Source organism: Pseudopodoces humilis, chromosome 5 (genome assembly GCF_049639895.1).
Source record: "Pseudopodoces humilis isolate 2021_Gansu_Grassland_sample_001 chromosome 5, ASM4963989v1, whole genome shotgun sequence".
Classification (NCBI taxonomy): Eukaryota; Metazoa; Chordata; class Aves; order Passeriformes; family Paridae; genus Pseudopodoces; species Pseudopodoces humilis.
Genome location: NC_142204.1, coordinates 27,434,080 through 27,461,957, shown reverse-complemented (window position 1 = coordinate 27,461,957; position 27,878 = coordinate 27,434,080). Strand labels below are relative to the sequence as shown.

At 34.9% G+C, this 27,878-nt stretch overlaps 1 protein-coding gene across 2 annotated transcripts in view; it reads left to right on the top strand.

Annotated features, from left to right (window-relative positions):
• The window catches only part of SCYL2 (SCY1 like pseudokinase 2), a 35,344-nt gene extending 8,022 nt beyond the window's left edge, over nt 1-27,322 (top strand). The window contains exons 3-18 of one of the 2 annotated variants that reach the window (XM_005519456.3): nt 915-1,072; nt 5,034-5,178; nt 5,827-5,976; nt 6,595-6,816; nt 7,641-7,757; nt 9,118-9,243; nt 10,672-10,848; nt 14,199-14,321; nt 15,579-15,692; nt 16,146-16,278; nt 18,011-18,129; nt 18,736-18,836; nt 19,338-19,404; nt 19,521-19,607; nt 20,695-20,814; nt 21,388-27,322. In XM_005519456.3, the coding sequence (XP_005519513.1) occupies nt 915-1,072; nt 5,034-5,178; nt 5,827-5,976; nt 6,595-6,816; nt 7,641-7,757; nt 9,118-9,243; nt 10,672-10,848; nt 14,199-14,321; nt 15,579-15,692; nt 16,146-16,278; nt 18,011-18,129; nt 18,736-18,836; nt 19,338-19,404; nt 19,521-19,607; nt 20,695-20,814; nt 21,388-22,038 (2,610 nt within the window). In that variant the 3' untranslated portion in view covers nt 22,039-27,322. The remainder of the gene's footprint in view (nt 1-914; nt 1,073-5,033; nt 5,179-5,826; nt 5,977-6,594; nt 6,817-7,640; nt 7,758-9,117; nt 9,244-10,671; nt 10,849-14,198; nt 14,322-15,578; nt 15,693-16,145; nt 16,279-18,010; nt 18,130-18,735; nt 18,837-19,337; nt 19,405-19,520; nt 19,608-20,694; nt 20,815-21,387) is intronic. The other variant, XM_088055312.1, reaches the window with a different exon arrangement.
• Nucleotides 27,323-27,878: the final 556 nt, after the last annotated feature.

Genomic DNA, 27,878 nt, shown 5'->3' with positions numbered 1-27,878 from the left:
GTTCATAGTTGGGTTTTTTTTAAATACATAATATAGCTGTTCTGGTGGGATTTTAATTAGAGTAATGGTTATAAAATGTGCAGTAAAAGAGCACAGAGTTCCTCTTGGGACTGAAAACTGTATTTTCATATTATTCTCTGCTGCTTTCTAACCTTTATTACTATTCATAATGCTGTTGTAGCAGCACATAAAAGTCTGTTTCATCATAAAAGTTTTTAATTCCTTTTTTCATCAGCTGATAAATTTCACATTAACAACTTCCCAGATGGTGATGTAATCTTTCATTTTACATTGACCTCTGTAATTTCAGTTTCATACAAATTTCTTAATTTTCTCCTGCTCCAGTTTCAGAAGTCAGAGAGGATTTCTCTGCTTTTAACATTTTTGTGACCTTTTTTTACACATCTTTAAACATTACAAAATTCTTAATGTTTTATCATGTGAAAGGTCTAATCAGATTAATAGACTACTGTGACTATTATGTCAAATTGTACTGGTTTGAAAAGAGCACTGAGACAGGACCTGGTGATTGAAGCAACACTTGATATATACTCGGAATATTTTAAGAGTTCATTGTTGATATAAATGCTTTCGTCTACTTAAAATCAAGCCAATTTCTAACTGTGGATCTGCTGCTTTGTCACTGTGTAGGCTGGGGTTATAGTTTATGCAATACTGTTTATACAATAAAGGAGCATTAGTACCTTAACTCAAAATATCTATTTCAGAGTTTATATGTAGTAACCTCTCCCATGGCTGGGACTAAGTAACAAAAACAAGTAATTTGATTTGTTTGGTTATTCTTTTGGTGGGATTGTACTGCTGATTGAAAAAACACATTTGTATATAATTGTGTATAGGCTTAGGTTTTTGGCTGTGTTATATAATGAGTGAATTCTGTTGGTTATTTTCAGGAAGTGGCTGTTTTTGTCTTTGATAAGAAGCTAATAGACAAGTACCAAAAGTTTGAAAAAGATCAGATTATTGATTCCTTAAAACGAGGTGTTCAACAGCTAACTAGGCTTCGACACCCTAGACTACTTACTGTTCAACATCCATTAGAAGAATCCAGGTAAGCTGTAGTAAAGTAGAGAACAGTTATTTTTAATCATTGTTTTGGTATTGGATGTAAACTGTCTGAAACATTCAATACATGCATCTGGTGAGATTTAAGTTTAGTGTATGTATTTATTTATATGACAAGGTATTCACCCTACCCACCCACCTCTGCCCCCAGCCATAGAATGCAGTTCTGGTGTGAATCTAATTAATCTAATTAATAATCTATTGCTTGATTTTAGTCCAGCTGAAACTGTAAGGCTACACATGACTATTACAGCATGAAAATTTGGTGCTTTAATTAATTTTGGTTTTAAAGAACAATCTTAAAATGGTTTTCTCTTAAAACTTATTCATACATTTTGCTCCATGTATGAGACATATTTAGTAGATGTGAGATTAGTGATTTTTGGTAAATTGTATGTATTGCAGCTAAATATGTGTTGAAAATGCCCTTAAGTGCCAGTCAAGGGAGACAAAATTCTCCATGTTTTTTTAGTGCTTATTTGACTTATGAAAGGTTGGTTGATAGGCACAATAACTGGTTAGTCTTACAGATTTATTGTTCAGCTGTAGGGATACAAAAATCTAACAACGAAAATAAAGGTTTCATGTTAAATATCTTGATCTTGATCCTACCAGAGAAGATCATGGAGGTTTTAGGATTTTTTCCCCCAAACAGGAAGGGGGTTGGACTAGATGATTTCCAGAAGTGTTTTCAAACCCCAGCCATTCTGTGATCCTAAATGGTAGCCTGGTAAAGATACATTATATAATGTCCTTCCTTTCTGTGGTTTCTTGAATTTTTCCAAATGGCTTCTAGGAGCCGAGAATACTGTAGGAATGCTTCTTCATCTTTGCAATGCCTGCCTTGAGACAGGTTTATTGGATTAAATTGCACTTGCATATTCATATCTATCTCTCCTTCAGTACTAAACACATTCCACATTGACAGGGGTTCAAAGCTGTCATTGCAGGTATGATCTAGTATGTCCCTTACAATGGCATAAAGAAAATCAATTAGGTAGTTGAAGACAGCTTTCAGTATTCAGTAACAGTAAATAAGCTATTACATGCTAAATGGCCCAGGGGCATCTCAAATTACAGTGTATGCAAGTGAATCCCAGAGTACACCTCAGGCTTCTTCCTAAAATTGTCACAGTTTCCCAATTGACTCAGCAACTTTTCCCCTGAACTTTGCCTTTCAGAAGAAAAGGCTAAGATTCATACCTTTAAGAAAGCTTTGGTGGCATTCTTATGAAGCATTTAAGCCTTTTGAGTAAAATTAACAGTGTAGCTACAGCAGAGTTCTTTGTGAGTTTTTAGTAGTGCCTTACACTTTGCTTCTGCTGTTTTTGTTTCCATACTCAGCACAGTGAGCTGCTGGTAGAAACACCAGAAGCACAGACCCTGTACAGTTGCTTGCTGTGCCAGAAACTGATGTAACAGTTTTTGGAGGAGATTCATAAAATAAAGGTTTATGTAGAGTATATGTGTGTGTAACCTTGTGCAAGCATGCTGTAAGATTGCTTTAGGGTTTCAGATCTTTCCAGAGAGCTTATTCTTGAAGAAATCTCATGTGGGCTTCTGGCTAGACTGTATCTGATCTTTTTTCCTTCTTTTTTTTTTTTTTCTTTTTTGTGTTTCCCCAAAGTAACATACAGTTGTAGTGAACTGCTTGCAGGTCACCTTTTATTCCTCCTTCATGGAGCAAGTAGATACCTGATGTACCTGGAGGGCTGAAGTAGATATGGAAAGAAAGGCAAAACCTTTCTGACCCTAGTGTGTAGATAGTTTTTCCACTATTACTAGGATGTTTCTACTACAAATTATTGGTATCCAATAATCCAATCCAATTGTTTGGATCCAATTATCCAACACAGTTATGTTTAATATAAAAGTATATAATAAATATAATTATGTATACCTCTTAACATGCCTTTATATGAATAACTCCTTATCTATACTAAATATTTAATATTAGTATGTTTATTTACAGATGGTCTTGAATTCCATTAACAGCACTGGAAAGCAGTTTATGTTCAGCTTGTTATTGAAGAAAAGGATAAAAAACAAATTGTGGGTTAACTCATAATTATATCATTCCTACCCTTTAAAAATAGTAGTAGTGTGAATTGTCCCTGCTAGACACTGCATTTGTTACATTGTTTCCCTGTAGAAAGCATATGTATTTTTGACCATCACTTTTTATTTTTAAAATAAAAAATAATAAAGTTTTTATCTTATCTTATTACTCTTATTACTCTGAATTTCATGTTGATATTATTCAGGAAGCTGTTAAGGCAGCTGCTCTGTATGGCAGACATCAGCTTCTGCAATATTCTACTATTTTAATTAGTTTTACTGCATCCCTCCAATACTTTGGGTTGGGCCCTTTTTTTAATTGCCTCCTAAAGTAAAAAATAAGCAGCCATCTTTTTATTCCCTCAAAGCAGTAATCAGAGAGTTTGGTATGAAAACCACTGAATAACTGTTCCCTAGGTATTTTCTATCATCTGTGCCTTAACCATAGCTAAATGGATAAGCTCTGGGGTAAAGCTGAAGTTAGACTGCAAATAAAGGACTTTGTCTTTCTATGTTCTTGTTTTGACTTGTGTTTATAACAGAAACAAGTTTTATAGTCCTGGTCATATTAATAGAAACATGAAAGGTATGTCATTAACAGAATGGTAGGGAGGAAACCAAACAAAAAAATTTCAGGTGGGCTGACACTTAGCATTCAATGTATTTTTACTGTTCAGTTGTTTTTCTTTTAGAGAAACAGTAGATAAAACTTAAATGTGGATGAATAGTAAGAGGTTTGCCTATTTCAGCAGCCTTATTTTACTTCAAAGGTCAAGTTTGTTAATTATTGAAATACCTAAAAAATATGTGGTACTTTCCTGCTGAGACGTCTTCTGATGTTTTTATGGCGTGATCAAAAAGTTAGGCTCTATCTTCTTGCCAATAACTTTATATTAAAAAATGTATCTTTGTTATTGTTACTCTGTTTCTGTTTTCTGTGTTCATACTGATACAGTATTTAGTGTTCTCATGAATTAATGATCATTAAAGCAGATATGTGTGCTACCATCCATGTAATGCTTTCTCAAAAAAAACCCTATAAAACAATTAAGGACTGATTTGCAATGGCTGTCCAGGGCCTCCACTGCTGTGCAGAGCAGTATGAAGAATGTGAATGTAAAGAATGACTTTGTCTGCATTGCATGAAGTATGTGAAATTGAGACATACACTGGTTTCAGGACAGTTTTGAAATCTGAAATTTTGACAGTGTTAGTACAAGTCCTTATGTGTGGAAGTTTGCTTCTTCTGTGCTTTTCAAACCCAACTGAGATAAAAATGCATAAGCAAAACCATTAATTTCTCCTGAAGAAAAAAAAAATAAGATAATTTAGAGAACAGTCACTTCACATGCAAACTGCAGTTCATATAACAAGTGTATTTGTGTTTGCACATCTTCTTCTCTATCGGTTATCAAAGTAAAAGAATATTCTGGTGCTCCCTTAGATTAATTTAGTTTCTGATCATTGTCTGACCTCATTAAGTATTGCTTCAGTCAGGGACGTGTTGGTTTTAGGCATAGGTAGAAGTCTTATTTTACAAGCTTTAATAGTAGTAAGAATTATTTGACCAATTTTTCCTGGATCAGGACAAGAAAAGCACTGTTTTTGAAAAAACTCTACGTATGAAGCATTGTATGCATCATTAGTGATTTATGTGAATGTTAGAGAATAAAATAACCTAATTCTAGTATTTTTTTAAAACTTTGGATATTTATGTGTTTCTCTTTAGCATAGTATTAAAAGAATTCAAAACCTGAAATATAACACGGTTTTGGTAGCACCAGGTACTTTGGCAATATGTAATATGGTGTTTGTATGGTTCTTTATTTGCAGTCAAGAGATATATTACATTTATGTACAAGAAAATTTTTAATGCATTTCCTATACAGGGATTGCTTGGCATTTTGTACAGAACCAGTCTGTGCAAGTTTAGCTAATGTTCTTGGCAGCTGGGACAACCTACCTTCTCCTTTACCATCAGACATTAAAGAATACAAACTTTATGACGTGGAGACCAAATATGGTTTGCTTCAGGTATGGTACAGGTTGTCTTTATAATGTTTTTCTGCTTTTAGTATTAATGATTTTTTCTTTATGATGTCAGTACACTGCCAAAGTTTTGTCTCCCTATAGTGAATCAAATAACAGTGAGGTGAGAGATAATAGTGCCCTGATCACTCTAAGTGTAAGAGAGGATAAACACTAGAAGCTCTAAGCTGCTATTCTTTTTTTTAATTGTTCTGACATGTAAAATAGAAAATTCAATTAATTTTTATTTTCAATGTAAATGTCTCTGCTACAGCTGTCTCTTCCATATGTGAATCTTTTCTTTACGTTCTGTGGAGAACCATTAGCTCCCAGGTTTTGTTTGGTGAATATGTTGATCAGCTTCATAAAGCAATTTTTCGTCTGAGATTATGTGGCCAGAGGGAAGGGGGGAATGCACCACCACACTTATGCTGTGATAGTTAATTGACATTAATAATCTTACCTACTGATTACCCATCTGTGTTTAATTTCCTTCATGCATAGTTTTTAAGACATAGGCTAAAATAGTGATGAAAAATTGTTTCTTAGTTAACTTAGGAATTTAACTGTGATCATAAAAACAGAATTTTTGTAAATGTCTTATAGGATGTTTGGGGAAATATTTAACCTGAAATAATGATCTTTTATGGACAGGTTTCTGAAGGTTTGTCATTTTTGCATAGCAGTGTCAAAATGGTCCATGGAAATATTACTCCTGAAAATATAATTTTGAATAAGAGTGGAGCATGGAAAATTATGGGATTTGATTTTTGTATCCAATCAACAAATCCATCTGAACAGGAGGTAATAATCTTTGTATTTATCATCATTCAATTTCAAATTCAGGTCTTTGCCAGAAACCAATTTCATGATCTTGCATTCTAGAATAGAACCGTTCATTTAGTATTCACCTCTGTATTTTGTTGGTCAAAAGTCAGAACATATGGCACAGGTCTGGATTGAAGTGCTGCATTTGATTGTTTCAGAAAAAGAGCCTGAGTGGGCTCAGTGGGGCCACAGTAGACTAGTAGTGGTTTCAAACAGAGGCTGGAGCCTGTATCACTTCTGCTCCCCTTCATGTTGGATGACATGCAAGCCTACCTAACTCAGTGTGTTGCAACTACTCAGTGCCTGGTTGCTACCTCTTAAAATGAATTCCATCATAGCTCATGTTTCCCCATTACAGCAGTGCTTTGATTTTATGTTACACTTCCCAGCTCTAATACTCGGATAAAGCTGCATCAGGTAATCACTCTAAGCTACAGAGATTCCTAACAGTTTTGTCTTACTCTGTTTCTGTTTGATTCATAATGGAATTTGAGCGGCTTAATTAGTTTTTGCTGCTTGCGTTTCTTTTTGAAAATGATTTTTAAAAATCCTTGATAAATGTATTTCATTTTACTTCTCATATTTCTCTTGTAGCCGAAGTTCCCTTGTAAGGAATGGGATCCAAACTTGCCATCCTTGTGTCTTCCAAATCCTGAGTATCTGGCACCAGAATATATTCTCTCTGTGAGCTGTGAGACAGCCAGTGATATGTACTCTCTGGGAGCTGTTATGTATGCAGTGTTCAATAAAGGGAAACCAATTTTTGAGGTCAACAAGCAAGATATTTATAAAAGCTTTAGTAGACAGCTGGATCAGGTATTTGTTCTTTTTATGACTACTGTTTGTTGATTTTCATATTTGAAAAGTTATTACTGTAAAATATCTTTAAATATCGAGAACACTATCTGCGCTCAAACATAAACCATTTGACAATGGTATCTTACCCTGCATATTGTTTTTATAAGAAGAAAAGTAATTATAGTAAAATATGAGCAACAAAAATATGTTTAGAGGAGGTTACATGTACCAACTTTATAAACTAAAAATAGCATTTCTCACCTAATTTCTCTGTAAATGTGTTGAATGCTGGTCTTGTGAAATAATGCTTACCTGTTAGTAACAGTATGAAACATCTGGCAGTGGATTACCTATGTAGGACCATTGAAGGAGGGCTGGGTTTAGGGTGATTTGATCACTTGACATGGCATTTGGTATCCACTAAGCTATCCACATTCTTTGTGGACTGTGAACATTAACAGAAGACAGTGTCTCAGGTAATTGGATCAGCTGGCGTAATGTCTGTTCATACTCAGGTTTCCTTTGTTGTAACTTCTGTGGGTGCCCATTGCCACACAGTATGTACTGTGTTTTAATGTGTGTAAACAACACCTTAGATAATGACATTTGACTATTTAAAATACCATGTTTGTGTTCTCTGATGACCTGAACTACAATGGGAAGTTGCAAAAATCAGGGTGGGACCTAAACCAGGTAGGCTCTTGGGAAACAGAGAGGATTGTGAGCGAGAAGGGAGGGATATCGAATGCGTGGATAGAGAGAGAACAAAGTGTAGGCCTGTTTTATGCTGGAAATAGTTACATGCAGGGGTTTCTGACTTCATGCTTGAATTACTTCCACAGCTGAGCCGTTTAAGCTCCAGTACTCTTCAGAACATACCCGAGGAGGTGCGTGAGCATGTAAAGCTACTCCTAAACGTAGCTCCGGCAGTCAGGCCAGATGCAGATCAAATGACTAAGGTCAGTCCATGGAAAATACAGTAGCCATAGGAAAGAGAGAAACTAGAGTTTTATTTGCAGAGCTATTTTAAAGTGTTTTCTGTTAATCATTTTAGTTGAAATGTTAAATATTCTTTAACCATTTAGATGTAATGTTAGTTGATGCCAAAAGTTCCTTATGCTGACCTTTATTTATATGGAAAAAAGTGGGTGCTGAGACAGAATTTAGAAAAAATATTCAATTTTTCAAAAATTATTCAATGCAACACTGTTTTATTCCTTTCCATACAGTTGGAAGCTTTTCTGTGCAGTGATTTGATACAGTTTAGTCTTTCAAATTAGATTGGAAGGATTTGAAAGTGAGAATATGATGAAAGGGCAATAAATAAGTGTAAGGATTAGCTTTTGGCTTATGATTTTTGATGTACTCTTAAATATGCAGACAATAATGTATATTAGGAAATTATTTTTCCTAACAAAGCAAATTTAATTGAAAGTAGAATATAATGGTTTTAATTTGGCAAAACTGTTGCTCCGTTTTCCTTTCTGAAAGTAGATCTTAAAGCATTGTTCTTCCCTTGTCTTATGCCCCATTTTCTCCAATCTGATAGCCTTTCAGATTCCTGCTTATAGATTTGTTTTGCTAAATGATGTTATTCTTTTGCTCTGATGTAAAAAGATGGTATAGAGAGATAGAAATCATTGTTTTAACTGTTGAAAGAAATAGTGGGTGAAGAAGGGAGGTGGAGCAAATGATGGTTTTGTCCACCTATATGCTGAAAGATGGAAATGAGAAAACTGGCAGATATTTCTTAGGTATCAACTCAATTGTCTGAAGGACTACAACAAACAAGTCTGTAAGTGGTTGTATTATGCAGTATGGTTTTATAAAGATGTTCAGTCTCTTTTATCATATCTGCACACTGCATGCTGAATCATGGGGTAGAGATATCAGAGCTTCCAGGGTTTTCTGGAGTTTCCAGGGGTGGGAGCCAGATGTGGATGACCTAGTAGGTGATCCTTTGTTTAATATAATATAGCACAATTATTCCTAGAAGAATATTTATTAATTTTTTTTTCTTACATTTTTTTTGTAAGCCACTTACTGTATATGAAATAATGCTTTAGCTTACATACACATAACATGCATGAGTTTTTGAAAAACGCTAGGAAAATTCTGTCTTAATAATCAACCTGTATCTGAATATTATACTACACGATATGTAAAAATTTAATTTTCTAATTGTTATTTGCAGACATATCATTGTAGAGGTTTATTGTCATGCATTGAAAGTATAGATAGATGATTATATTTGGGAATTATTGTAGCAGTGTCAGTGTTGTCACCCTCCAGATCACGACCTTTTAATCTTATTTTTAGATACCATTCTTTGATGATGTAGGAGCAATGACGCTTCAGTATTTTGATTCATTATTTCAAAGGGATAACCTGCAGAAATCACAGTTTTTTAAAGGACTACCAAAAGTTCTGCCAAAACTACCTAAGGTATGTCTGAATGATGTCTTGAAATTGCAAGTTTGAAAAGACATGAACATCTGTTAGCATTTTGACTCTTGGAATGCTGGACTTTCTGTTGCATTGTACCATGATACACTGCCATGAGACTGTCAGAGTAGAAGGAAACAAGGGAGATTAGAACATACTTACTTTGGAAGTATTCCTCAGCAAACAATAATACTTTAAATGGAAAATGGCATATAAGCCAAATAAGGAACCAGTGTTTGCATGTCCTATTGTAGTTAATCCCAGTTTGAAAGGGAGTTGTCTTCTCTCCACTCACAAGGCTTTCCCTCTGTTTCCAGGTGCCATCATAGCTCTTTGAAGCCATTTTGCCGCCTTTCTTCCTATAAGACTGGTTCAAGTTTTTTCATAGCATTTTAATGTTGAATGATGCAAAACTTCCTTCCCTCAGTAGACTAAGTGCTTTCTTGTGCAGGCAGTGCTCAGAAATCTCAAAGGCAAATGCCTGTCATTACATATTTCTCCTCTGTAGTATTAAGCACTATGTCTAGACTGACTTCCTTTCCTTTAGTGGTATACCTTCATTTATATAAGCCGTAATACATATGATAGAAAAGTAGTATTAGTTTAGTACATAATAGAATAACTGAGCTTCTCATCCACTGTATTATATTTCTTTATTTTTAATTCTGTTTTGCACTACACAGTGCAACATTTACACTCCATATTTAATACTCTATTATTTTTAATTTAGGATTTTTTTCCTTTGATCAGAAATGGTTACTGCTTTGAATTTGGAAATAAGTGGCATGTATTTCACCTAACTTTAGACAGCCACTGATTGACCAAATCATCTTAGGGCATTCTTTTTATTTTTCTTCTGTCTTGAAAGTATATTTTATGGGGGAAGTGACTGTGCCCATGAACCATATATTTCTGTTTATTGACTTCAAAAGCATTTTAGGATATGTAATGCTGCAGTAGACATCCACGGTTTACATATCTGTTTCATCAGCAGAATCCTATTTAGGAAATGTATCTGGAGTTTTACAGGGAGGTATAGTAGGATTATGTGTTTGTTCAGTGAATGATGGGGTACAGAAAAAAAATGTACTAATTTGGAGGGTTTATAGGGTATTTTTAAAGGTCTTGTTAGGGTCTTTTTAAAGAAGGCATATAGCTTATGTTTTTTATAAAACTCATGTGTGGCTCAAAGTCCTATTTTCTGTACAGTTAACTGCTTTCTGTTGATCTTCACTGTTGTTAAAGTCTTCATTTATGTTTTGAGTGCAATCAGAAAATTAAGCAGAGTAGCACAGTGTAAATTAACTACAGTGTACTGTGCAAATAAGAGATAAAAACTGAAAATTACCTAATACAAAAGTTGCTGAACTGGCACAATACTGCAGTGCAGTACATGATTCATACTTGGTTTTGTTTTTTTTCTTTTAGCGTGTTATAATTCAGCGAATTTTGCCTTGCTTGACTTCTGAATTTGTGAATCCTGATATGGTACCCTTTGTCTTGCCTAATGTTCTCTTAATTGCTGAGGAGTGCACCAAAGAAGAATATATAAAGCTCATTCTACCTGATCTTGGTCCTGTTTTTAAGCAGCAAGAACCAATCCAGGTATGTTACTATTATTTGTATTACAATTTGTCTCTTCGGTTTTGTTTTCCTTGAAAAAATGACTGATTGTTCTATTTCCCTTTTCCAGCTTCACGCACGTTACCCAATCTCCTCTGTAGTTGTCCAGGCAGTCAGTCTTCATTCATTTAAAATAGATTATACCAGGGAATTCTCAAAGCTCTCTCTACCTCTGCTTGTTTAGAGGTTCTGAGGGTATATTGCATTTATAGATGAAATGAGATTTGCAAAAAATGTTTTATTTACCACTTGGTTTTGGTTGATTGTAGAAAATATATTTATAAGCATTTTAACAATTCTCCTGCAATCTGATCAGTGTTTGACAGTACAATGTTTGCACATATTCTATGTAGATGAACCTGGGGTTTTTTGGGTTGGTTTTTTCTTGTATGCAGTTTGCTGACATTGGGATCAAGGGGTGGAAAAATTGTAGCTTTGGCACTCCCTAAGAAGTGCTAACTATTCTTACTAAGAGTAGTATTTATTTGAGGACTCGTCAAAAATTTGTGAAATTTGTTTAATTTTTGTTTGACAAATGTAATGTTTAAGTAAAATATGCTGTTTTCCCTGCTGCTTAAATGTATAAAAGTAGTAAGACATAATCATTACTGTAAAGGAGAAAAAGTTTGCATCCTTTTGTCATCACCATGATGATTCCTGAGAAATCTATCACAAAGTGGGGCATTGTGCCTCCACAGATGAAAGACAGGTATGCATTCCTTCTAGCTCACTCCTGTGTGCCATTATTTCTCTGCACTCAGAGGGCAAGGTAAACATAGCAGACCTTTTATTTCTGGGTTTCAGAAAACTGGACCAGAGCACTGTCATTATACTGTGGAGGTGGGGAAGGGGACAGATGTCTAACTGAGAATACCTCAGGAAAATTGAACTACTTAATGCTGTTTATACTTGGTACACTGAAGCTTTATGTTAGCTTTTTTGTCTTGAAAAAAGTTAATGTTTAACCAACCAAAAGCCAGTGAACATATTTGTGCTGTGTCATCCTAAAAGGTAACTCTGTGTTCTGCTGCCTTTAACATTAGGTTTGTGACACAATCCTTGATGCAAAAAGTTTGTAGCAAAGTTACATCTGGAGCATTGTGGATACAAAAGCTGGTTTATATCTTAAGAAGCGAAATACAAACTTGGAGTCAGCTCATAGAGAAGGAGCTTTGCAAAGTTTTTCTGTGACTATCAAATTTTTACGCTGGTATTTTTAATGCAAACTACTTGGCTTATTCAACTATTGTTTTTATACTCTTTTTAGTATGGCAGAGTTTAAATAATCTAGGTCAGGTTTTCTAAGTTAATATACCAGAAATTCTGGAAAAGAATACAAAGCTTCAGAGTGCCAGAGGATTGATTGCAAGGTCTGACTATCTTTGTACAAGGCAGAAATGCCTAGTTTCTGTGTGCTTGTAACTCCTGGAGAGGGCCATTTAGGGAAGATGCCAGTATTTCTTTCAAGCACTCTTTCAAGATGTTACAGATTTGTAGGAGGGGCCTCTTGCTTGACTTTAGTAGGACATTCAAATTAGGAAATAAATGTATCATAGGAAAGCTGCTCTAATTCAATATGAAGAAATTGTTAGCTAGTGTTCACAATGTCTTTTTGTGAGGAAATACGTGATAGGAAAAAGGAATATTTAGATAAACTTATTCTTGGGCTTGGTGTGGAGTAACTTGTGCTGCATGTTAACATTGTAGCTTACTCTGACATAGCTTCCCAGACAAACCCTTAATTTGTATCTAAAGGATTCCATAGACAGTTAGCGTAGGATGTGCTGTAAATTCATTTTATAATTCACTACACAGAAATGTTCCCTGACAAGTACTGGGCTCTAGATGAATGAATGAAGCATTATTACATAGGGTGCAACTGCTGTTAATTGCTTATTAAATGGTGTGAGTGAATCTGTGACTGTACCTTCTTAATTTTTACCTAAATAGATAAAAAGTATCAAATAGGATCCTAGAAGCTTAAACACAGAAGATGTAATTCCACAAAATTACATGATTAAGGTTGCTGGAGAAGGACAGGTGTTAAGAGCACATGTAGGTCTTACCAACTCAAGTTTAGGACAAAGATTGTATATTGAAGTAAACTATAAAATCTAGCTTTAAAACTGATCTCATCCATTTCACCCTGATTGTCCCAAATATGGGGATATTGCATCAGAATCAATGTTCATGGAATGAATGAATGAATGAAAGAATGATTTTGTGTGTGTGTGCAAATGGGAAATTATAAATACCCAATAAGTAAACACATATTAGCTGCACTATAAAAATCTATTTTTCTTCTGTGTTAAGAGAAGGGGGAAATAAATAAAAAGGGGAAATTTGAAATGGGGTCTTGGTACATTTCTGTTTCTACACATCAATGCTTCTGTTTATTTGACATAGCAGCACTGATTGCCATGTATTTTTAGACAAAAATGTAAGTCTTCCTATAAAATACTTGGCTTTTTGTTAGAAATGTGATACTTTTAAATATAATTTATCCATCTAGTTTAAACTATTTTCTGAAAGGACTTCTGGTATCAATGGATACTCACTGTCCTCTCTAGCACCTGTCTGAGCTGTGATATGAATCTTTTGAGTTACATAGTGCTCTGTATTTGAGACTGAGCTGGCTGAGTGATTTAGAATAATGTTTAACTTATAGATGGCTAATCTTAAGCAAGATGGATCCCACTATGCCTATGTGCTAGTGTTATTTTTGAAGTTAATGTGATGTGAATATTTTGTTTGAGATTTTTTATTTTATGATGCAAAATTTCCATGTTAAATAGAATAAAGTTATTTTTTGTCTATCTAGTAGCCATGATATTTTTATTATGTCCCTATTTTGATTTTAGACACATGGAATACAACTTGTATATGTGGAGTTTTGATCAAGTGCTTTGAGGACAGAATTTGAGTTTTAGTTTTTTGGAAGTTTAGCTTTTGCAACAATTATGTGTGTATAAAGATCTTTTGTGGGTATATTTTAACAAAAGACCATAAAGAGAAACAAGAACTATTTACAAGTTCTTGTAAGTAGAAACAAGAACTCCTTACTGAGTCATTATGATTTGATATTTCAGAAGAGTCAGTCTAGAGCATGCATATTTTGTTTGATTTGTATTTGCTGTTTTTAAAATGCAATAACATGTCAAAGTGTTTTTTGTCTTCCATGCCTTCAGGCAAGCAACATGGTAAGTGATCACATTTACTGAGTTATAAGAAAACTTCTGAAGTTTTTTTGATATGATACAACACACTTTAAATTGTAACTATATCCTTTGCAGTTAAAACTTTTGGCTTCTGAATTGTCTTTCTTTGAATAGATATTGTTAATCTTCCTGCAAAAAATGGACTTGCTTCTGACCAAAACTCCACCAGATGAAATAAAGAACAGCGTTCTACCGATGGTTTATAGAGCCTTGGAAGCACCTTCAATTCAGATACAGGTATAGGAGTTGCAGCCTTTATTTAAAACTTTCTTTTTCCTCTTTAAGCTGACATGACAACGTTTTGTACCCTTGTTTGTTTACTTAAAAAAAGGATAAAACTGTATATAATATGCCTGAATGTTGAAAGACATGACTGCTTTATTAAAGAACATTTGTTTCTGGTAAAGTAAAATTTAGTTACCTTGTTTTCCAGGAGGGTAACCACTTGATTATTGTTCTTATGCTCTTATCTTAAATTCTTACTAGGCACCATGGCAGAAAGTAGGATATGCATTTATATTTCCCTGCCTATGCAGCAAAAACCATGCAGGCAGGCATGCTCATACCAGTCAGTGAGAGGTGCTTATTCTTAGCTCCTACTGCTGAGAACATCTGTGCTGACAGTTACCTTGGGAGACCTGATGTGCTGTAAAATCATATTAATATACATTCTGTTGACGTTTTTATGTATCCGTATTTTATTTTTCTCCTTACGCTTTCTCTACCTTTCTGAGGTTCTTCTGGGGATTTTTTTTGAATCATTTAACTGCAATTAACTTCCAGTTACCCAAAAATGTTCAGGAGTGGGAGATAAAGAAAAAAAACGTTACTCAAAGGCATTTTGGGATAATCAGATGTGACTTCTGCCTTTGAAAAGCCTTTGTAGTATTAAGGACAAAGGTTTTTGTTTCTAAGTACCTGACATGAGTTTCTTTCTGCATCAATACTTTGGTTACTTGCAGGTGTTTATTTGCAACATATACTTAGCATTACCGTCTCTTATTTTTTAAACTCTGCTGAAACTGTGTGTTTATTTTTTCTCTGTTGCTAAAGTATGGTTAATCTTGACATGATATTTTATCATACAGTCTATTATTGTACTGCAGTATTATTGATGGCACTCCTTGAAATTTTCTTGATTTATGTAGGAGATTGATAGTGTGATGTAGTAAAAGCTGCATTTTATATAAAGGTGTGCCTCATGAAAATACAAGATATTCTTGCTGTTTAAGTATTATGAATTTATGAATGCTCTTTTTTCTAAAATCCATTTTTGAAGGTTATGTATACATACCATGATGCTTTATTATTATTGTTATTTTTAAGTTAGTCTGATAGATTAAGGGCATTTTAGCTGAACATATTTCCTTAAATATTTCCTTAGGAGGAAAGCTTAAGACACTTCAAACTAACTGATATTGAGTTATATTAGTACTAATTTTATAATAAATACACATGTTTCTTTTTAAACTTATGTGGATTTTTTTTTTTTAGGAGCTTTGCCTAAACATAATTCCCACGTTTGCCAATTTAATAGATTACCCATCAATGAAAAACTCATTAATTCCAAGAATTAAAAATGCATGTTTGCAAACTTCTTCTCTTGCTGTGAGTATCATTGTAACATTCTCTAGTGTTCAGAAAATGTTGTAACCTTTGATTACTTTGGGTTTTCCATGTTGTGTCTTTAAAGAACAGCCCATCAATGTGTTCTGATTTCTTACTGAATTTTTTTTAAAAAAACTTCTTAAAAGTGAAAAAGCACCATTTCTTTTCTCTAACAAATTTTAAAGTTTTTAACAACTTGCCATGTTAATAATGCTGTAAATATTACTGAAGTGGGTTCCACAGTAATATACATTGACAATGTTTCTGCATGGTTATGCAGAAAAAACAAGTTTTTCTGAACATAAGAACAAGTGTTTTTCTTTCATGATACAAAAGCATTTTTTAACTTGCCTTGGATTTTTCAGTACAAAGATTTTCTTGTGAGTTTTTTAGAGTTGTTTTGGTTTTTTTTCAAAAAGAAAGAGTTTGTTTAATTGTTATCATACTTCACAGGTCCGGGTAAACTCATTAGTGTGCTTGGGCAAGATTTTGGAGTACTTGGATAAATGGTTTGTGCTTGACGATATTTTACCTTTTCTACAACAAATTCCATCAAAGGAACCTGCGGTGCTCATGGGAATTTTAGGTAACTAATGCTTCCACCTTTCTCTTTTGTGCTCTGATATTATAAATCTGAGAGCTTTCTGTGTTGTCATTGAACACATTCACATTGTGTTTCCCTAAAATGACTATTAAAAACTTCCTGGTTCTTGAGTATGTCCCTGTTCAGGTACCTTATGTATGACATTTGAGCACTAGTACATACATTTTTAGTCTTCGGGGCCCGATGTAGTTCTGAGTACTCACTGCAGTTCTTGGGCTGTGACACTTACAGGGACTGGGTGCTCCACAGAGTCAGAGAGGCTGTTTTCTTCAGAAGAGCTGACATCTTTCAGATGCTGGAGCTTTTGAGATTTTACTGTTGCCTTCTTCTACCACTCCTGTACAGCAGATGCTGTAAATGATGGTATACAAATCTGCTGATCTTTACTGCAGGTTTTGTTAGACTCATTTTGTTGGTTGTTTAGGCACACAGTTGTGCCTGTGCACAGGAATGGAACATAGTCTGGGTGAGGTGTCACAAAATGACTAACAAAACCTAATGGCTTGGTATTTCTGGAAGGGGAGACCTCACTTCCGCTTGAGCTTTCCTACTGCCACTTGGTGCTTGCCTATCTCAGAGTGTGTGATTTTAGCAAACTGAATGTGCTTAAAGAGTCCAGATGACCAGAACCACTGCCAAGAAAGAGGTGTGACTGCTTGGCCAAGTCTGGAAGACAGTGACTATTTCTCCTCTTCACACCAAAGTGGTGTAGACCAATTGTAACAGCTGAGCTGCACTGCCATTAGCTCTCATTAAACACTGTACTAATATGTGATGGCAGCATTATTTTTATTTGCTCAAAAGCAGCAAGAAGGCATCTTCTCTATACTGATTTAAAGCTGCCTTAATCCTTGCAGCTTTTATTTGCTATCTAAGAATAAGGGACGCTGTTTTTTGCTTTAATTGTGTTAATTCTGAATTCTACTCAAGATACAGTGAGTAAGTGAATCCTAGTTTGGAAATGATGGGCTGAAATCAGTTTTATATACTCAGGCTCTCCTTTCTTCCAGAATCATAATACCGTCCTTCATCTTCTTTATCTTGGTGACAGCTCTGTTCCAGAGAAAGTGAGGGAAGTTGCTGTGTCTTTTATACTAATATGTTCAGTGTTTGCCACCAGAGCTGGACTATTGAAGAAGAGGACTCTTCCTGTCAGAAACACTACAGAATGTTTGGGCTTAACACTGGGTCTCTCACGTGTGTCAGGATTCTTTTTTCAGTGATTTTAAAACAGATAAAGATTATGCATGAGTTCTGCGTTACTATATGTAACAGCCCAAACCTTCTAGTTAAGAGTGTTTGTGAAAAAAAAATCAGCAGGATGATAGTTAATCCTAGCTACTTGTAATGTGTCAGTGTGCCAGGAGACAAAGCATCCTTAGTTGATTTCCCAAGTGGCACCCTGTCAGTTTGTGGCAAATCACTTGCACATGATCTATTCAAAGATGCATATTCTCAGATAATTGGCCAGAACAATACATTGACTAATACCAGGTTTCATAACTGCAAAGTATGACTTGGACATCCTCTTGTTCTGAGCTGTAGCAAAGCCTCTTGCTGTTAGTTGTGGATCAGTACTTAGCCTTTAAGATTCTCTTGATACAAACACAGTGGTAGTTCAGATGATCAGTACATGTATGTGTGTGCTACTTGGAGTTTGTTCACATTGTTTACTAAACATAACAATTTCTGCTATTTTGATGTTTTGTGTTAGGTATTTACAAATGTACATTTACTCACAAGAAGTTGGGAATTACCAAAGAGCAGCTTGCAGGAAAAGTATTGCCCCATCTAATTCCTCTTAGCATTGAGAACAATCTTAATCTCAATCAGGTAGGAACATGACTGTTTCACATGCTTTTCCTTGACAATTATTAGAGAATAAATTTAAACTCTTCATAAAAAAATTCATACATTACTACATGTCTGTGTCTATTGTAAAAAGAAGCAATACCAAAACCCTTCCCAATTTTACCATATTTCTGTGTTTGAATCCTGTTATTTTTCAGTGTATTTAACTGATCAGGTGTAAAATTTCAAAATTAATATTGTCACCTTCCATATACCCTGCAAAAATGGTTAGCTGCTAACATAGTTATTGAAATAAAATGCTATGTTGCTATGAAATACTGGGAAAAGGAATAATAGGTTTGTTTCTTTGTCTGAAAATGAATCTGGAAATATACTCATGTGGAGGTTTTGTCTGCATTGCCTCATTTCAATTTTTTTTAGTGGCCTGTATTCTTCCCTGATTCAGTAGGCACTCTGCTTGTGATTTTCTATCTAATGCACGATAATGAAGATGCAGTATAAATTATTTAAAAGTCTGCACCTTAGCTGACATTATGTATCATAGCTTTATGAGGTATTATTGCTAAGTTACACCAATCTGGATTCCATCACTGCAAAATACAAACTTCTTATGTATTTCTTTTCCAGTTCAATTCTTTTATTTGTGTTATAAGAGATATGCTCAATAGATTGGAAGCAGAGCATAAAACAAAACTTGAGCAACTTCATGTCATGCAAGAGCAACAGAAGTAAGTGTTGATGTTTGTGTTGGAGAAGTAGTCGTTTTTTGGCAAATGTTAGAGAACTCCAGCCATAGTGATAAAAAAATCAGGTAATTCTAAGTTCAGTAGTTGAGAATTACCTCAAATAAGCACAGTTGTCAGAAGGTCTTCTTCTGTGTGGTGAATTGCTTTCCTGTAGTTGCCGAGAAATAAACCATAACAGAGAAACATAAACATTCCAGCCTTTTAGAAAGCTGTGATATTTTAAGGTATTTGGAGCTTTTTTGTGGAGCCTGATATGAGGTGAGATTTCTGAGACAAAATAATTTGGGATATCTGAAGTCTGAGTCTCCCTGCTCAAAGGGGGAAATGAATTTGCCAGTCTCCTGAAGGCGTTATATAAAAGTGGTTGCTCTCATAGTGCAATTGTTTGGTGTTGTTTAAATGCAGAATGATATGCATTGTTAGATTAGTGTTGTGGACAGGATTGCAAAGTTGTATTGTTGTAATATACTCTGCACTATGTAGATCCTTGGACATAGCGAACCAAATGGCTGGGTCTGAAGAGGCAAGATCTAGTGGTACAGGCAATCAGGTAAGCAACAATGTATAACTTACACATAGAAATTTAAAATCACTTAGTTGATATTTACATAGCTTTAAATGACAGTATTTCAAATAATGAAGGTTCTTTTCTTTGATCTTGAACAGATTGATAAGGTATTTAATAATGGAACTGACCTTCTAACTAGTGGATCTGATAGTAAAGAGAATGAGATGTCATCTATTCAGAGAAAGGTGTGCTTTACTTTATTTTGCAATTCTTTTTTGTCCGTCTGTCTAATACAAGGCTGATAGGGTTGCAGAAGTGTGTGTAAATATGTACCATATTTAAAGATTTAGTAGAAAAACTGCTTTTCACAGCACACCACCATACACAGTTGCATGAGAAGATCCATGAAAATCATTCAAATCATATCCTTCAATTTCCATGTAAGCCTTACCTTGAAAACAGCTTTGTATGAAGTAGGCAGCAATTAGGATTTCAAATTTTTGGTCATTTTTTTTCTTCTTAATTATAGATTTAAATGAAACTAAAACTTAACCACTGGATTTAGATAGGAAAAGCAAAATAGGAATCCTTGTGATAAAATGACAAAGAGAAATGAAGCTAAAATGTAGAATTTTTAGTAGTAGCAGAGACTAACTTTTACTGTACCTTCCAAAGTTAAGTGAAACCAGTCAATATGTGGTTAAATACAAGAAGCAAAGGAAAGGCATAGCATAATATAAAATATAAGCAGTAATACAGTAAAGATAAGCTTTAAGTATTGTAAAATTCTTTTTATATGAATAATTATGGAAATAGCTCCCCAGAATCTATATATTTTATAATTTATCATTCTAGTTATTTGAATTCTTGCACTAAGGGGGAATGATTTAATTATTTCATCCTTCATTATTAACAAAAGTGGAGTTAAAATCCTCAAAAGACTCTTGAGCACGTTAAAAATTAAATTCCCTTTTCAACTCCATGGTCAATTGCATTTCTAGATCAAGTTAGTAACCATATGAAAACAAAAACTGTGAAGAACACTTTCTTATGCCCAATATTAAGGAAAGAAAGCTGAAGTGGTTTTGTTGATATATATGTCTTTTATTTGAGATCTATCCAAATTTCTCATTATGCTGCTCTCAATATTATATTTATTTGCTTAATTACTTTATATCAATATGGTAGATGCTATAATAGATTTTGCTTATTGGTTTTCTCTTTTGTGTAAATAATTGTATTACTGAAACAACAGTTCTAGTATGAAATAAAAGAATGAATGCCAGAATAACCATTTTGTGCAACTTACTACCAGTGCTTTCCATTTTAAAGGCCTCACTTACACTGGAAGAGAAGCAAAAGCTAGCTAAAGAACAAGAACAGGCACAGAAACTGAAAAGCCAGCAGCCTCTTAAGCCCCAAGCAACTACAGTAACACCTCCAGTGAAGCAGGTGAGACAGAACAAACAACTACACTGTTTCCATTGGAGCTCTGATGCTTTTTCAAGACCTGTACGCATTTAGCGTTTTTTTCTTCTGTGAGTCACTTTTGTTTTCTCTGGTGGTTCAATGGCACAGCTGAGAAAAGCTAAATTAAATTTTCACGTGTCTTTCATTTGCATCATTAGCAATATTCCCACTTCTTAAATTGCTAGAGCTTCCAAGGGTATCATTATTATCGGAAGGTCATTGTACTAGACAAAAGGACATACTAAGAAAGGTTTTTCTCTGAAGAGTTTATGAAGGAAATATATAAAGGATTTGGGGATAGGAATGGGGCATTTAAGCAAATAGTCACAGTAGTCTTAGATGTCAAATTAATGCTGCATAACAATTAGTGCCAAGTAGCAAAGAACACAAATAATGTAATTTCTCTTGTGTATTATTACATTTCATGCCCAATTCCATGCAGTGAATTCTAATTTCTGAAAAATTAATGCCAGGTCTGCAGGGGTAATGAGAAAATACAGTTGGCAGAGTGTCTATACAGGAAAAACATTTAACTGCATTTTATGTGTTTTGCAGACAAAAGACTTGACAGATACCTTGATAGATAATATGTCATCTTTGACCAGCTGTCCTATCAACCAAGCTCAAGTTGCATCTTCAAACAGCTTCTCTTCCATTCCTTCTATGGGTGTTGGAATGGGATTTTCATCACCCATCGACAGCACAAAGAGAAATATGACAAACGGACTAAATACAAATATGGGGTTTCAGACTGCTGGATTCACTATGGGAGCAGGTCTTGCTACTCAGAATTTCTTCAGTGGTCCAGGTGCAACAGGAGCAACCAAGATGAACCTTGTACCACCTGCCAATATGCCAAATTACAGTCCTATGAATGCTGCATCTGCAATCTCTCCACTGACACAACAAAACAGACCCCCAGACATGTCTGCTTTAGATAATCTTTTTGGTCCTCAAAAACCCAAAGTTAGCATGAAGCAGTTGGCTCAACAGAAATCAAGCCAGTGGGTTAATCAGTTTGTGCCACCGCCAGGGTCCCCGAATGCGAGCAGTGCAGCCTTGGGACCTCAGATGAACATGATAGCACAGCCAGGCTTTGGGATACAGGGTAATCCTTTCTTTTCTCCTCAGAACTTCGCACAACCAGCAAACACAATGACAAACAGCAGCTCAGCTAGCAATGACTTAAAAGATCTTTTTGGGTAAAATGTTTCTTCTTCTTTCAAAGATTGATGAAATTTGGATCATGGGTAAGCTGATTCACATCTTGTTTTGGTTAATAAAAACATGACTTGGGGAAACTTTCAACCCAGCAAAGTAAAGACTTGGACAGGAAAAAAGGCTGATGTTTCATTCACCTGGTACTGGAATTGTGTAAGTGCAAAGTCATCTTACATGCTAAAGATTTCCTGTCTCTTTACCAGCATGAGAGTGCTGAAGGTAGGATATGTATATTCAACTGAAAAATAAGAAGTATATAGAAATTATTCAGAGGTGAACTCAGTCAACTCCTATGAAATTTCCTACAAAATTTTTTTTCTTAAATTCAGCAAAAATGCTTAGGGGATAATGACACTATTGGATGCAAACCTGGAGAATTACTCATGTTGCCTGGATTTGTCACAAGCTGTCATTTTGTCCTATGACAGTTTGCAAAAAGAAAATTCTTACGCTGGCCCAAAAGCTTGGATAGCCAATACAGAGAAAACTCTAACCAATAGCTATGGGTGAGACTAAGAAGGGAGAATATTTTGACTTTCTTCTCTCACATTAGCTAATGTAATGAATGTGGTAGTAAACTATAACAGGATTCATCAGGTGTAAGAAGTTATTCTAAAATTTGGTTCAAGTTTGGGACAGAGTAAGAACACTGCTTCAAAGGTCATGCTGGTTAACAGTCTCTTACATAATGCCAGATCCTTGTTACAAGCCCCATAGCAAAAGCAACATACCACTTAAGCAGAATTTTAAAATACATGTGGTGATTTCATCACATTTACTATATATTCCATTGTTTTGGCTAATATAATACTGCTTCTAACTCATGTAAAAAAAAATTGTAGTTACAAAACCTCACAAAATGAATGTAAATGTAAAATTCATGTTGACTGCCCCACCTGTGTAACTAAATGCACTTTATATAGTTACACAGAAATATCTTGATTTAATTAATAATTTTTGGTTCAGTTGAGACGATGAAAAAGGATCGCCTTATACAATTTGCACAGGGTTGTGTGAAAAAGCAGACTGCCATAAATTGCCTTGACTAGGATGAACTATTTCATTTCAATTTTGGTTTAAATCAAGTCCTTATGAAGGATAGACTGACATGAAGTGATTTCTCAAATATGGATTTGTAAGCTCTAGAGTGTATGATAAATACACAGGTATTTCAGATCCTTTTTATTGTATTACTCTAAATTCAATAAAGATCTCCAGAAATCCAAATAGTAGTTTCTTCTACTTCCAGAAGGTATATATTCAGCTTGCCCATGGTGGAATCTCTGCTCTGTCAGATACTACTGCTGGGTTTTAAATTTTTTTTCCTAAGAATTTCAAGAGCTTTCTTACCTAGTATTTTGAAGTCTATAAATGGTTATTTTGAGAAGGAAAGAACTAATTACCTTTTTTATGGAAAGCCTACCTGCTTAATTTTTCAAAGCCTTTCACTGAAGAAACTCTTCTTTCATTTGCTGCTTAAGAAACCAAAGGGCCTTATGCTGTAAATATGACTTGTATTTTGTTATACTTCCACAATTCTAAGCAGTGATAGCATTAAGCATATTTCTTAAACAATTCTTTATGTATTATAGCTGCTGTGTTAGTCCTATTATTTTAAAATTCCTGGGACCAATAAATTTGTGGTCTAGAAAACAACACTTAATACATTGTGATGCTTATGTGCTGTTAATATTCATAGTAAGCATTGTAGGTTATGTAAAAACATCCATGTAAGTTTAAGTACAATACTAGAACTGTTGAACTATTTAAGTTCATTTATAGTTGTTGGCACTCTATACTCTCAATCACAGTAATGTCTTCTGTCAACTCTTAGAAGCTGTGTTTTGTAAGGGTAACCTAAGGCAAGCCTTTGAAGATTTACTTGAATCTGTATTCCTCTGAATTATTGGGAAAATAAGTTTATATTAAGAACAACATCTCATAGGACTCTACAATGTGTTAAATTAATGCATCTATGGCAAAGGCAGTCTTAAAAGTCAGTGTCCTGATCTGGGGTTTCAGTCACTGATCTCTCTGGACTGGGAGTTTTTCAGAACTGGATTTAGTTTATCCTATTGCAGGGAAATAGGGAAAGTTAAGTGAAAAAAAATTGATCTGATTTTCGTCTACTAGACTTCCTAAACTGTGTGGTTTGGGGTATGTGCTTTTGGCATGGGCTATACCAGAACATAATCTATTTTGTAAGAACAAAGTAAAAAAAAAGTCTAATGGGTTCAAATTAAAGGAAGTTATTTTATGAAGTGGTAATGCAATAGAATAAGGTCTTTATCTGACTCAAGCAATAGGACTTTTTTCCATTTATATTTGAGAACATAACTTTGATTTCTCTTGTTTGCTGCAATTTTCAGAATGCCCAGAGTAGAAAAACAGCAAAGAAAGCTGAATAGGATACTTACAAAAGCTCTAACAAAATCTTCCAGTTATTTAAAAATTTAAAAAAAATTAATAAAAAACTGTATTTAAAAGTAGTGAGTCCAATCCCTTTTCCACGTAGATGCTTCCTGCTTAGTGTGTCAGGAAACTCAGTGTGTTTGAAGTTCTTGAACTTTTCTTAACTTAAAGGAAAGAGGACTTGCAAGAGGTAAGTCACCATGGCCACGTGCCATTTGGCTCCTGCTACAATCGTTTTTCTTTAAGAAGCCTTGGCCAGCTGATCTCTCCACTTACAAGTCATCATTCCAAGAACCTGCAAGAGGCTGGAGGGCTTGTTTTGTGGCCAGAGTGAATTGTTTGAGAGCAGCAATTGTGCTTCACATCCAAGTTGGCATTTGGGAAAGACAAAGGGGAAGGGACAATGTTACAAAATGTAGGTATTCTAAGGGCCTCCTGTGGCTGAACTTGGATGGAAAGCAGTGCTACATCTTCTAGCTTGGCCTGAAGCAGAGGGTCTGCCTGGTCCTCACATAAAGTAAAACAGAGAACATGGTTTTGAAATTGGTACCTGATTAAGAAAATACAATTATTGTTAATGAAATAGTAACCTGGTAATAACTTATCCTGTACAATGCCTTGAGGAAGACTGTAAATTACACTAAATTTCTGCCCTTCATATTCAACCTAATTTAAAGGAAAAAATGTGAAAACCTGTCAGATTATATCATCACAGCACCCACTGTGCTCACCCACTGTGAGTATGTCTTCATTCTACTGTGGAAATGAGAACAGGTCTGGGCTGAAGTGCCCAGCCCATCTAGTTTACATTCATTTGTAAAGGGAAGGTAAAGGGAAGCGGGTAAATTCCTATTCCTTAGGTGATTCATCTATATTTTATTTACTAAAAAGGAGAAGCTAAGTGAAAATAGCCGCACATCTTACATCATTTGTGCTTTGGCTGCTCTGGTGTATGCTAAATGAACATGAGTGCACCAAGACAGCAGTGTTTTCCATATTAGAGCTCTTGGTTCCATTTGGGTTTAAGTATGAAAGTGTCTGAAGCATCCTCTCAAAACTCAGTCACGGAAAACAAATCCTGCAAGGGGGAAGGATTGTATTAAAGAGGCTTGAAAAATCTCTATTTGGCCTGATAGAGAACCTTAAAACTATTGAGTTTCAGATTAGCTTAGAAACCCCTTGTTCTGACTCTTGAGAGAAACTGGGAATGAAATGGCACAAGTGTCACTGGAGGAAGGAACTGATCTTCTCTTCCTTTTTATCACACAAGTGGTGTGAATGAGGCACAGAACAGCCCTTGGAATTTGCTTATGCAGGAAGGCAGCAGTACCAGAGAAGTCTTTTGGAAGGTAAAGGAGTCTACCAATTATTTGGGAGACTGGGAGAGAAATTTTACTGGGAGCATGGGTAGAATGCCCTAGTTTGTTTTGGTGAAGATACTATGTTCTCCTCACTGTGAATAAGAAATGTTGTGGGGAAGTTGTGGCCTTACAACTTGTGTTGAGTATCCGAAGTAAAAGGCTGAATTTTTGGATGTGTAGGTACACAACATTTCAAGCCTTATTCTTTAAAACTTTCCTTTTCTGTTTTGTCTTTTCAGCAACAACTAGTTCACATTTATGTGGAACCTTAACAAATACCCTGATTGCCTTTAAAAGTTAGAAAAATGTATGTTGACTTTTGTAATATAGCCCCTGTTGTAATGTTATCTGTGTCTGTAGATAGTGTGATTATATTCTAGATTCTAGGATTTTTGGATTTTTCTGTTCAACTGCACCAAAAAAACAGAGACCAAATGAGAAGTTAGATTTGAATCAAATTACATAAAGCTTCCATACAGGCTAATAATTATATGATACTTGTGTTGTCTCTTATAAATAATATGTGCTTAGTCTGCCTACATCTGTGTGACTTGAGCAGAAAAGGAAAGTTTTTAAAACAAGTTTATGAACACTGGATCTTGCATTACTGGATCTTGCATTACAATGAAGTTTCTGGACTTTGGAGTGACCTTTGCTTATTGATTAGGGTTTTTTTATTGGGGTTGGGTGGGATATTGCTGATTTGTGCCATTTCTAATGAAAGAAGCATAGGGAAAGGGAGTACAGAAAAAAAATATCCTGTGTATACGTAACCCTTCTTTTTCTTTAAGAGATTTATTTAAGATGTATTTAAGAGATATGCTGCATTTTATATATTCATTGTGAACTTTTCCTTTGGAAAGCTGTGAGGAAAACCTATCTGGGGAATTTCAGATGACTTACCTGATTTTCAATTGAGGTTCTGCCTTGTACCTTACCTTCCATTAGGTTTTGACTGCTTTGCAAGAAAATTATACAAGGCACTAAAACCTTGGATTTATACACCAAATCCTCTTGCATTTCAGGCTTCACACTTGTATCAACATAACAAATAAGCCCTGAAGTTGTATTGTCTTTAAGTTCTCTGAAACACGTCTAACTGCTGTACAGATTTCTGAGATGAAGCTGTAAATCAAAATGTGTTATAGTGAACTCAGGCCTTGTGCAAAATATTTAATACTTGTTTATTTGTCTAATTGTACAGTCTCTGTACTAGTGGCAGTTTTATGTTCTGATTGTAAAACATTAAAAGTCTCATGAGATTTATAGTGATATTGTTGTTGTGTCAGCTGTGATTCATAGAGAGAACTGTCTTAGCATGGCATTAGTGTATATCTGGTTTATTGGACAGCTCTTCAAAACCAAAATTATTCTTGTATCAACTTTTAGATCAGTTACTTTAAAGCTATGTAAAAGGTACAGTGGCAGTTTTGAGAAATACACATCACTTTGTACTCTGAATTAGGTTGCCTATGGAAATAAATGAACTTTTCGTATTTTCACGTTGGAAGATATTTTTATTGATTAATTATTATACTTATATAATTATTTAATTTTCATTAAATTAACTAATAGCAACTTCTATAGATAACTTTTTCTCTGTACATTTTGTTTGAAATACATTTTATCCCATGTACTTTTGAGGCAATTTCGTAGAAATTGCTGTCCAGACATTTGTAAAATGTCATCACATACTGCCTTCATGCAGTGGATAAAAGTTCTGGGGAAAAACTGCCATACTAGATGCCTTTAAAATTAGCATTTACATTTTCTGAAGACACATAATGATCTCAATTTGCATTTTCACAGCTCATTGACCAGAAACCAGCCCTTTCTCTAAACCTGAGTTTCAAGGTACTCTGCAGAGTTTGCCAGCACTCTGAAGAAATACAGTTCTCGGCTTTTTGTATGGTATAAATTGTTCAAGTACAAGACATCTGACGATTAGAAGCATCATTGTTGGCCAGAGATGGGGTGGGAGAAAAGAGTAAAAGAACAAAATGATAGCTCAGGTAAAAAAGGAAAGGTGGATTCAGTTCTGTTTTCATTTTC